The 12,669-nt window shown below is 41.0% G+C and overlaps 1 protein-coding gene across 1 annotated transcript; it reads right to left on the bottom strand.

The window, feature by feature from the left end:
• Positions 1 to 2,956: 2,956 nt before the first annotated feature.
• Positions 2,957 to 7,551, bottom strand: chst3a (carbohydrate (chondroitin 6) sulfotransferase 3a). The gene is made up of 4 exons (XM_084709975.1): positions 7,391 to 7,551; positions 5,263 to 5,454; positions 4,617 to 5,171; positions 2,957 to 4,525 (listed from the first exon to the last, which is right to left on the bottom strand). The coding sequence occupies exons 2-4, from the start codon at positions 5,340 to 5,342 to the stop codon at positions 3,826 to 3,828; spliced, it is 1,335 nt and encodes a 444-aa protein (XP_084566101.1). The 5' UTR covers positions 5,343 to 5,454; positions 7,391 to 7,551; the 3' UTR covers positions 2,957 to 3,825.
• Between the last annotated feature and the right edge of the window lie 5,118 nt (positions 7,552 to 12,669).

Here is a 12,669-nt window from a genome sequence, read left to right as displayed (position 1 = left end):
TCAAAGAGTTTTCTTTATGGATGAAATGCTGGTTAGTTCACTAACAAAAAATACTTATTTTAAGTAAAGAAATGTTATGTTAATTAATTAACGTGTTTACTGATAATTCATGTGGATGAGCACTAATATCACTGATCAAATTGTGAAAATGTTTTCCCCATGTGCTTGAACTCCAATTAAGTTAACACCGAATCAACTGACAACATCTAAACCAGCGGTTTCATCATGGGCATGAAGGAAATAATTGAAATAATAATTTAAATAATTGTACTGGCACTGCACAGTTCTAATCAAATACTTTCAGTGATAATGTTCAATCTTCATTTTACTTTTATTTTAAAATGATGATCTCTGTGCAGCATAACACTACAATGCATTTGGAATAGATTGCTGGGTGGGTATAGGCAGTATTGTGAGACAGACCTTATATAGGGTCCATTTGAGCTGCACAGAAGCATGTCTATTCGGCCCCATAGCACCGGCCAATGGCTGAGTGGAGCCATCTTGGAGAGGCTAACAAGGCCTCTTTGAGCCCAGTGGTCCACTAGACGTCTGAGGGCACCCTGTGTTCTAAACCCAACCACAGGATTTATTTACCTTTGAGGGAGACGGGGAGCCAGAATGAGAGTCTGTTAGGCCAGGGGAAGGAGAGAAGCAGACAGGAGAAGGAAGGGAGGGGTGGAAGGCAGGGAGGGGCATGGTAAAAGAGAGTGTGTGTTTCAATGGAGTCCTCTCATGGATTTTATTTATCCAGGATGTCTACCGAGGGCTCCGTTTAGTCCACACAAATGTTGAACACACATGCATACACACACACACACACACACCCACGCACACCACAAACACCAATGTTCAAACACACACTCACAAACTCCACATGAACACACAATGGAATACCCAAACCAGCCTTCAGGACGAGGAAGGATGGATTGTTAAAAAAAGGGAAAAGAAGACAGAAGGGAAGACTGTACAAAAGGCATCTTGTGCTCCTGCTGTCTTGGTGGCAGAGTGAAGGCAGTGGCTGCTTGAGGAGGGAGTTGCCCCTACCCACTTACAGTAAGCAGTTGGAAAAAAACTGTAAGACCAGGGGTCCAAGGAAGGCAGATAAGGGGGGGTTGTGGTTTCCTGTTACTCTGCCCTCTCTATTCCGTTACACAGCAGAGGCTTTCAAACTGAATGTGTGTATAAGGGGGGTAGGGTGTGTGCGCATTATTTTCCTTTTGTCCCAATTGTTCAAATGTAGGCACAATTTATATTACAATCACAATATCTATCACAATGAAAACACCTGTTAAAACCTGACAAACCAATCGTACAACACGTAGCACTTTGTGTTTCTATGGAGATAGGCTATTACAAGGAAGCAGTGTGGGTGAGTGGGGGGTTAAATTACTCTGACCGGCAGCTGTGAACTCTGAACCAGTCTCTTTCTAGGCTGGGGGCGTAAAACGGGGCGGGAAAATTGCTGCCTTGAATAGACTCCCTGTTTCTCACTTTCTCCCCATTCTAGATGTTCCCACCCAAACTTGGTGGGTTCCTAGCAACCCTCCATATTATAACATGTCATCACTTTTGAGAAATGCCAAAGAAGAAATAATCTCCATAAAATGTAATTTACCCAATCTTCATGTTCTTAAAAATAAACTCACAGAATACAGACAACATGGTAAAACACTCAAAATAACACCCAATCACTTCCTGAGATAACATTTCAAGACTGATAAGCCTTCAATACCATACAAGGCAGGAATAGACAGTACTTACTCTGCTTAAAGCCACATTCTAGTCTTCTACGAAGACACTTAATGCAAAATCCAAGTTCTCCCTAACCATTAACCTTCACCCTAACCTTAACCCAAAAACTTAACCTGAACATAAACATAAACTCATAAGTCTCCTAACCGTAAAGCAATCCTAAACTCCCAACCTCAATCCTTATTTCAAGTCTAACCAAAGCCCTTTTTACTATTCTTGAATAGTTTAACCCCCCCCCCCCCCCCCCCCCCACACACATACACACTTTGAGTGTTGCAGTAGATGGAACTCAACATTAGCTAATGTAAATATCATGCATCTTTTTTTCATCTTGGCTATAAGCTCAATGGACTGAGAACATAATGTTACAGCTAAATATATCCTCTATGCACTCATGTTACCAGAATGTCCACCAGAGACTGACCCCCATCTCTTTATTCACTCTGTAACATAGAGGGAAAACGTGATCCAGACCAGCCTGTCTGCATTCTGTAGACGGTAATAGTGTTGGAAGAATGACTGTAATTTGGGTGACTAGAAATGCCAAAGACAACTGTACTTTTCTGTTCGAGTGTGCATTCCATGTCATCTAGTCAGCCACAGTGCATGGGTTTTCAGAGGAAACTAGGGCAGGTCTTCAAGTTGGTTGAGAGGTGGTGTTTTTGTCATTTGGGAAACGAATGTTCATAAGTGGATTGCTTACATTGCTTACATATCGTATAACTACGAGAAGCGAAAGTACTATAAACTACTATAACTATAATCTATAGTAACTAGAGCTTTGCACTTGCTGCTTTGTTGACAGTTCAAAATATTGAATGTTTTTTTCATTCTCTAACTCCAGCTTATCATACGTAATGTTACTAAGACATAGCGGCAATGAAAATAAAAAACACAGTCTGAACCCATCACTACGATCATATTGCAAGACCAGTTAGGGACGTTTTAGTTCAAGCTCGGATAAGGCAGCCATTGTACTTGATGCACAGTGCTTACCTTCACGTACATAGAGGAGCAAAGGTATGGCTGTGTGCCATTTTTTATTCTCTGGAGTAAATGCCAAATAGAGCTTTCCAGTAGCTCTAAAACATAGCAATAGTTTCTCTTCATCTGATTCTTTAATCAAAATGTAAAAAAGCTGTGTTGTGGACCACACTTGTGGTAAATATCAAGATCACTTTTGAAGCAAACCAGTTGACAATTGTATTTACTGTTTAATTCAATTAATGTAATGGTGTTGTTTTATCCCTGTTTATGCAACATGGGACTGGAACAAGTTAGGTACTGTGTGGGGTACCTTTCATCAAGGTCATGACAACAAGAGTACATTTTGACAAAGAATCTCTTTACATACAGCAACGATATGCAATGGCATCAGACATCACCTAGTATTTTCACGTTAACTTTACCTGAGTCAAAACACGTAAAGCCCTGTCAAGGAGAATTTGTCTAAACTAAACATAGATTCACTGTGCTTTCTTTCAGCTCCAAGAAATAGTGCATATCTATCTACACACAACATAGAGATCATTCATCAGACTAGCCAATGCATTTACAAAAACACAAACACATACTCACACAGCCACACACTTTCATCAGATGAACAGCAAATCACACACCAACCGCAATAAATCTTTCTTTAGCCCTGATATTTTCATATGACGAGCTAAGGATGGAGACTATACTTATAATAATCCACCACGTCAAGCTTGCCATCTAGGCTTCTTTTAAACATATGAAAAGTATAATTTATTGTTATCGAACAATTTGCCAGCAAATAAATATGTAATTATATGATATGTTTGATATCCATTAAAAATCTTTAACAATACTATGAAAGTACAGGCACATCACTGGCATGTATGAACCCTATGGCACATAATATTTCCTCTTCACCAGAAAGGCAGTAGCAACCCATTTGACAAGATTAAATAGAATATTATCTTTGCAAAATTCCCTTTTGGTCAGTTCAAAGAAACCACACTGTCATTATTCATCAAGCTTCAGCTAAAGGTCCACTTGAAGTGAAACACCTTTATGTCCACTAGAAATGAAACACCTTTATATCCTCTAGAAGTGAAACACCTTCTCCTCGAGTAAGCTGATTGACTTGTTTAGCAGTGTCCTCTCGCTGTCCACAAACTTGTACCCAAACAGTGTCATGGTGGGTCCACACACCTTCTGCACCACCTGTGCCAGGTTGAAGGGTATGCTAAACCTCCACTTCTCTGCCTGCTCAGAGGAGTTCTTCTGGGTGGAGTACACCCCACTGGCCTCCTCGGTGGTCTGAGTGTTCCTCAGGATCCATTCCCTGGCCTGGGCACTGAACGGTATTCCTGTGAACCTGTACATCTCCTCAGCTTTCTGCATGGGGAAGCGGGCAATGTCCTCATACCGCACCAACATGTACCTCCTCCTCAGCCAGCCGGGACGACTCAGCCCCAGTTCCGCCGACATCCTGATATTGTCACAGTTTCCTTTCAGTCGTTTCACTTCCTCGTCATCCTCGGGCACCTCCCCGTCATCTGCCCAGGCCTTCCAGGTCTGGTACTTGGAGGAGAAAGCCACCATACGAGAAGCCAGGATGGCGCGGGGGTCCCTCACCAGCTGGATAACCCTGATGTCCAGACGGGGATCTTCCACCAGTGGCTGAAGAGTGTCCAGCTGCCGGACCCGCACTGTCTTGATGGCGCGGTGCTCTTTGGAGAGGCAGGACTCAGTGGCCAGGGTCAGGTTGAGAGGGCCACAGCGACGGGTCTTGCAGTGGTACCTGGGAAAGGAGGAGTGAAATTGCACCATGTTAATATGTGGGGCATCGAGAGAGACAGCGCTGGATAGGTTCTGAGAGAAACTGTATCTACCTCTCAAAAACGTCTCTGACCACCGGCGAACAGACGGGTTCGTCGCAGAGCGACAGGCTGGATTCCCTGCGGAACAGAGCGTGGGTGACGTGCTGTTGGGGCGGGGGGTAGATGTACTTTTCCAGGGGGGTGAAATTGCACAGGAACAGCCCCTGGAGGACGTCTCTGTAAGCCAGTGCCGACACCGACCCGTTGGTTCCCCCAGTGGCCAGCGTCAGCATGCGCTCCACGTGCCACAGCGGCTCAAACAGGTAGAACATGTTCTCGCCATGCTGGTTGAAGAACTCCCCTACGAACGAGGAGCCTGTGCGAGTGGTAGCCAGCAGCAGGATGTGCTTGCGGCCTCTGTTGTAACTGTAGTTTAGGTCTTCCTCCTCCTCCAGCTCATCTGTGGAATCTGAATAGTTCATGTTGGTAAGCGTAGAGAGAAGCTTGCCAAGTATGGACAGGGAGCCATTTTGTGTTTGAGGAGCGGGTATGGAGGTGTTGTTGTAGTCTAGTGGAGTCTGTGGAGTCTGCTGTGGGACCTGTCTCTGGATCAGCTTGTCAGAAACCCTGAGCAGAAAGCATTACAATTTCTGTTTTTATTTTCCATTATTATCGATCATTATCTATCCTTACAATATTCACTGGCAACTTCATTTACCTTGATATGATGTTGCTCTCCTTTTCAATGATGACCAGGGCCACAATACAGATGAAAACTATTGCATATTTGGTCCTCATTCTCAACTGTTGGACTCTGAGGGGACCTTTACACTGGCTGTGTATTGGTCAATAGTGCACGACTGCAGAAGTGTCTGGTCATGACATGCCATGGGGTGGCTTCAGTCTGATTCTAGAAAAACAAAGCATGGTTAACTGGGGAAAACTTCACAATGCAGGATTTCTACATCAGTTAATTAAGAAAGAGAGCAGAGTGAGAGGGAAACAGACAGAAAGGTAAGAAGAGATCAAAGAGAACGCGAGAGATATGAGAGAAAGAGAGATTTGCTGACGTACATGTTAACCAAACCATTGGCAAATTCAAGAAGACAGAGGAAGACAAGTTACATCTCAAGATCGAGCTACCCGTATATCATCTAATCTCTAATTATATCTCTTTACTTTCATCCTATGGAGAACATGTAGAGGAAGTGAATCCTTCATCTGACATGTTAAGCAGAGCTGTACCAGATCTATAGGGACGGGGTGTACAGTGTCCACAGATAGTGTACATGCAAAAAACGGTTCCAGTGCCATCACTCTGGAACACCTCCATATGGCACTGAGCCAAAATGGCACACAAGAAGAGGAGCCAAGGGCATCTTAAATCTTTCTTGCATGAGATTTAAACCCAGTGCGACAAAAATCAAATGCCTTGTGTTTAGTTTTGAGATTAGTTTCCAAACACAGCAGCTAAATCCTTAAATATGCCATTTCAGGCACACTCAAAAGCACCACACTGCCCCCTGATTTATTGTGAATTAAATAATAAATTTAATAAAAATAAATAAATCTTCAAAATAGTTTAGGTGTGTGTTGTTTTATCAAGTAACATTTCTTTAGTGGGGATTTCATATGGGCAGAGAATAATAGTGGGCCTGTCTAGGCCTGGGAAATCCTTCAAAAACAATATGATTATCTTTGTCAGTCTTTTTTCATTCTGGACGGTTAGGCAGTTAGGTTTCTCTGTTGTACTAAATGCTTGTTTAACTGAAGGATGCATTGGCTATTGTCTGGTGAAACATCTCATTCTATTAAACTGAAGAGCCTGAGCTCTTCAACACACTAACTATGATAATGTTTTTCCGGTGCCACAGCACCGCTTCAAGAATCTTGAGGACGCTGCGATTTTTTTTTCCATCCATTATCAAATCAAATGTTACTAAACCTAACAAATCACAGATACAGTGACTTCTTCAGAAATATAATGTATTGGGCTATGTGAGGTTGTTTTTCATGTTTCTCTAATTTGGACCTGTCAAGGGATGGAATAATCTGTACAAAGCATATCATTATGGAAAAAAATCAAATGTTCTAGCAGCCTCAGAGTGACTGTGCTCTGTAAGTAAATATCTACCAATTATCTGAGAATATTATGCCATAGCCATCAAATTGTCAGACTGAGGCACTTGAGCAAAGCTTTTAACGCATTCAAAAGTCACTGAGGCGTTTGACAAATCTGACTATCTGTTCAAGCATAAACACACATCACTCTGTTTATCATCTCACTACAAATTACATTAATGGTTGTCGTCAAGCCTTAAAGCAGCACACTGTATATGTCTCTGTAGTGGAAATACTCCAGGCTAAACGCCTCAAGATAACTGCTACTGTTTATCTACTGATCATTTGAAAAATAATTCGAGCTGTGTACATAGGCTACTGCAGTACATATCATACACTGCAGTGAATATATTTTAGTGTCAAAATGTTTGCAAAATGTATGTTTCAACCCAACATTTTTCTGAAAAATCATGTATGTCTTACACATTTCATCAAGAGACACCGCGACATTATGCAACAGTAAGTATTTAAGAAGCCCTTAATTAGCCATTCATTGAATTTACATACACCAATTACATACTTAAACGGTAAACTAGACAATCGCTAATACAAAATGATAATTGAACATTTTGTAATAAAGCATTAGGCTACTACCGACTACTAGGCTCAAGACGTAGAGGCGTTCTATAGGAGATGGCTGCTCCATACCCATAATCATACAGCATCCTTCAAGAACACACGGATCAAAACCCGAATTTGAAGCTGTGTAACGTATAGAAACCAACCTTTCAATGTTTTCTCACAGATATTTAAAAGAAGAGCCCCTGGTTGGCTTAAGGTCCCTACCATACTCCGTAGTATCGTGCATTGTCTTGAGCCAGCACACACTGTTTCATTGTATCCAAACACGCCGTGTCCTCCTCCGTCAAATGAATGAAAAGCATCCGTAAAAACCGAAAGCATTGACTATATTTACTGAGGAACAAAGCATATGTAGGACAATCTTAGCCTTTTAAGAATACTCCAAGAAGTCCAACCAAAAGAACAAACAATCAACGTACAAATTTGAAAAGTAATTAATTATAATTTTAAAAAAATTACGTTGTCATATTTGCATAATTGTGCCTATTAAAACCGATAAAGACATTAGTAAATGTTTTATTTCATTTAACTTTACTCAACTTTTTCTTTGTTCAACTCCAGTGAGCAGCGAGGTAACTACATGGGTAACTTCGAACACATTGCTCCCCTACTTGCTTGGGACATCCTGGAGACAAGGTCACGTGGTTTTGGAGCCCCCATTCTTAACAAGGACTAGGCTGTTTTGGATTGCCTAAACAAGTGTCTTCCGAAGGGGTAGTCCCTGAACTCGTTCAAATCATTCTGAACATGTGTTAAAACACGATTTAATTTCTTCATCAGTTTATGCACTTTAACGTTCACTTGTTGCTTGGTTGGACTGATTAAGAGAAGCACACATGGCAAATTCGAAACATGACAGAAGTTTGACTGCTGCAACCCACTTAATGTGTTGCAAAAAGCTTGGGTGTTTGCTTTTCTTACATGATTAATAACACACATAAGCTACTCTAATACACAGCGTTGCCTCATTCCATCACTGAGATTTTACAAATCCCAGAGTCCCATATGTTGAATGAGAGTAACAAAATCAAAATTAATTAATAATGATTTCAGGCAATTAATTTATGGATAATCTTCTCACATTAATATTTTTATCAAACAAATCACCATGTCAGGAATTGCAATTCAAGAAGCAGTGCACAATCCCTGTGATGCAGTCGTTGATTAAGATACCAATGAAACACACAAATACAGATTACATGAACTATAAGTGCACAGTGCCAATGATAAATTTGGTGGCACACACACACACACACAGAGAATCTTGGAATTATAAATAGGCCACAATGCCAACGAGGATGTTGGTGACAAACAGATTTCTGGAATTATAGATAGATAGTGCAGTGCCAGTGATGCAGCTGTTGAAGACAGTTCTTCTCAGTGGCTTTGGTACCTATATTTCTTTGATCACAAACTCGTTGCCCTTAAATCCCAATCTAAAAATATGCAGACAGACACACAGAGAGTTTTGGCATTATTGGAGAGATAGCACATATAAAGACAAGCAATGCAAAGTTGTGTACCACAGGACACACCACAATAAAAAACTAGAGAAGGCTAACATTTTGGGGGAAATTGAGAGGTGTGCTTGCATCGTTTGCCAATGGGTCAGTTTTGTTCCGGAAATTTTACAACTGATATTCCTGTATATTTTAAGTATCAGAAGCCTAAGCACAAGTATGCATACTTATTATTTATAAAGATGGCATAGTTAAAAAAGCGTACATTTGCTCATTTACACTTCAAAATACAAAGATTGAAGTGTAGAATGAAACAGCTGTTTCAGAATGTAATTAGAGAACTTCTTGTTGTGAGCAACTTAAAATGCAGCGTTTCTGCAAATGTTTTTGTGTTTTGGTTGCTGTGTGCTGTGTGTTCTCGGCTATTGCTGTTGTGGTGTCTCGGCTGATGTTGTTGGTGTGAACCAATGCTGTTGTGTTGTCACTTAATGTTGTGTTGTTGTAAGTAGTAGATTGTTTTTTTAAATGCAGCGTTTTTATGAATGTTTCATTTTTGTTAATGGTGTTGTGTTGTGTGTTAATGTTGTTGTGTTTTCAACTTAAGTTTGCTTTGCTTATGTTGTTGTGTTGTGCACCCTTGGGCCATCATTCCTTTCCTATGCAGGACACATAAAAAGAAAGATATGGAGGCAAAGCCGGAAATACATGACCAATACATTAAAAACACAGAGAGACACATAAATACACATCAGGTACACAGCATACAGTGTGTGAGTAAGTGTGTAATTCTGTAGAAGATCAAGAGTTGGACAACAAGAGAGCAAAACTACTTCATGTTTGGCCAACAACAATAGGCTGAATGAAGATTTGAACTCATAAGCATACAATTGCAAGTCAGTCTCTCTATCCTCTCTGCTACACACCAACTGTTAAGACTTTGTGAATAGAAAGGCGAATATTACCTTTAGTCAGCCTTGGGAAACGGGTTAAGAAACGGTTGACATTTCAAGGTAAAATTGCGCATGGTAGTTCCTGTTTAACTAAACGCATAATCAATATCATGACAGGCTCAAAGGCTGTGGCTGGATTTGATCCTATGACTTTGTAATTTGCAGGACCCTATCTCAGCCCATTGAGCTACTTTCAGTGCTGAGAAACAGAACAGTTACTGTGTGAAAAAAGGTGAGCCGTTTCTCTTTGTTAGATTTGGCCCAAGTTAAAAAAGCTGTAATCCAATCATATTTTGACGTATCAAGGTGAAATTGCGTGAAATTGCGCATGGTATTTCAGAATGATGTCATCCTGTTTAACTAAACAGATAATCAAAATTATGACAGGCCCAAAGACTGCAGCTGGATTTTAACCTGTGATTTTACACTTGTTGGGACAGCATCCCAGCCTATTGAGTTATTCTCTGTGTTGAGAATGAGGTCAGTTACTGTTTAAAAAAAGTAAGCTGTTTCTCCTGTGGCAAGCATTGTTAGATTCGACCAAAGTCAAAGTTTATACCATGGTCTGGGTGAATACTCGATTCTGATTGGCTGCAGGGGTGTCCATTATCAGGTGATATATGAACACCTACTAAGTAGTTCCAACAAAACTGTTTGTTCACCTTTTAGGCCATGAGGTGAACCCTGTTATTGTTTCATCCCGCTCCACAGTCTGGCATCTACACAATCTTTAGCTCATAAAAAAGAACGAGTCGTGCTAAGCTACCAAAAAAAAGTTTGTCGCTGAAGTTCCAGACGATTGTCGATGCGTCTATGTTTTATGCAGAACTAGTTTGTTCAGAGCATAATTGGATTTTGGTGGCACGGTTTGACACGTGAACGTTCTACGCCAATAAGGTAGCTGCTTTTTGTCAACATGGATGGATATGGTTGGCAAATAGATTATGGGACCTTGCACGTCACCGGTCAATGACATGGCTCGATAGCTGGCTAGTCTTGTCAAATTATAATTAGGATTCCTCCGTCAGGTGGAACCCTATTGTAATTGTTGGTATTATTATTATTATTTATCTCATGAACACATTGGTAAAAAGTTTTGAAATTTGGGATATTGATACAATATGCCACAACTACGGCCAAAACACAGACTGGCCTACATCAGACCATAGGGGGTGCCACAGGCCACGCCCAAATGTCCAGAGTGATTGAATTTCCACCCCATTGCTCTAATTCTTCTGAAAGTTAGTGTGCATGCCTCATTTTTCATGAGAAACAAAATGTCTCAAGGACCCATAAGGTCCACCACGATGGATTTTCCTGTACAGTGATAAATTGGGCTTTAAGATGACACCACCTAGCCTGGCTGCCAGCCCAATTTAGCCCCGCCCACAACACAACAATTTGGGTCAGGAAGTTGGGTCTGGAGAACCTCGGTTGGGGAAAAACTACGTCCGAACAGGACGTGTTCGGACCAATCAAATTGTCAGGGCGGACTTTATACGATGATGGACAGATGATCAACAGTAACGTAATCAACCACGTCACCAAAGAGCGCTTGGGTTTAATTTGTACAACATACTACGTTGCTCTGATTGGTTGTAGGTCTATCCAATTGAGCGAAGAGGCATTTGTTTTACGAGTTCGGTTGAAACACGCCCCATACTCACAGCCCAACGGAGGTTTCTCAGACTCTCAGACTATTCTGACCAGAAAATTATGAACCTCAGGCAAGACACCACCCTGAAGTACCCTGCAAAGTTTCACCTTGATATGTGAAAATATTACTGAATTACAGCTGTTTGGGCTTGGACCAAATCTGACAATGCTTGCCATTTGAGAAACATCTTATTTTATTATCCAGTTGATGACTGAACATGGAGTCCAATTGTGAGTAGCCAAAACATGAAGCACATTGTGAACAACCAAAATAAGTGCCAAAAGGAAGAACCATAAGAGCATGTAGTTAAGCAAGTTACAATTACAGTAAACAACATGAACCGCTATAAGTGCTGGTGTACCTGTAGAAAAACAAGCAACAATAAAATAAAAACAATATATCACAGCAAGTACAAAAATGTTTATCAGTTACCACTAACCACAAGAGCAACAAGTCTCTAAGCAAGAGTCATTGTGATTCTTGAGGAAACTAACATCGGGTTAACCTCTTCTTCGTCCTGTTAAATGCTCCCAAAAATGGCTAAACAGCATACCCAAAGTAAATTGACTGCTGTTCTTGAACCATTTGGAGTACATGCATGTAAATTGACTATTTTGAAAGCTGACACTCTGAAGTTATGTTTCTTGTTGTCAGGACCCCTGTCAGTCCTACTGGTGTTGAGTAATAGAAGCTTGAACACAAGGAAAGTGAAAGTTTCTAATTCCGCCTGGATTTTGTGTTGAAAACAGAGGTCTAAAGAGGCCTAGAGGTGGTAGGTATTAGCTGGAAGACAGCATTGGACAGCATTGGACATAATACCATAATATATTCAGATTTCACATTTTTTTAAATAAAAGTACATCCAGGCTTTTTCTTTTGGAGACGCCCGAATGACCCTTGTAACCAAGGTCAAATTCTTAGGATAAAAAGGTATAATTGTTGTCTCTAATGAAAGGTGGTACTTAGAACTATCATATATAACAGCTAAATCCCTCATTGGTATTACTGAAACACAAAAACTGAAGCATGAACACATTGGAGTGCTTTATCTGATTCCCAGGATTGGCCCTCATAGAACACTGACATATTGCGCAATCGACTTTTATTTTGAAGGCTCCACAACACCTAGCATATGGGGTATCGCCATTTACAGCTAGATCTAAGCTACAAGGATAACGAGCTCATTTCAGAGCCAGTCGAAGCCAGTTAGAAAAAAATCGTGTAGAGGGGGCGGGGGGGCGGGCGGGCGGGAAGCACAGACCTAGTTGGTTTTAGAGGGCTGTCACCGGGGCATGGAAGCTCCTATTGGGTCGAACAAGGTGTCAATCAAAAGGTTAGAGTGTAGTGGCCATTTT

This window comes from Hypomesus nipponensis, chromosome 11, assembly GCF_054491055.1.
Source record: "Hypomesus nipponensis isolate SF chromosome 11, ASM5449105v1, whole genome shotgun sequence".
NCBI classification, from domain to species: Eukaryota; Metazoa; Chordata; class Actinopteri; order Osmeriformes; family Osmeridae; genus Hypomesus; species Hypomesus nipponensis.
The sequence above is the reverse complement of the archived record's forward strand: the minus strand, read 5'-3'. Positions and strand labels throughout refer to the sequence as shown.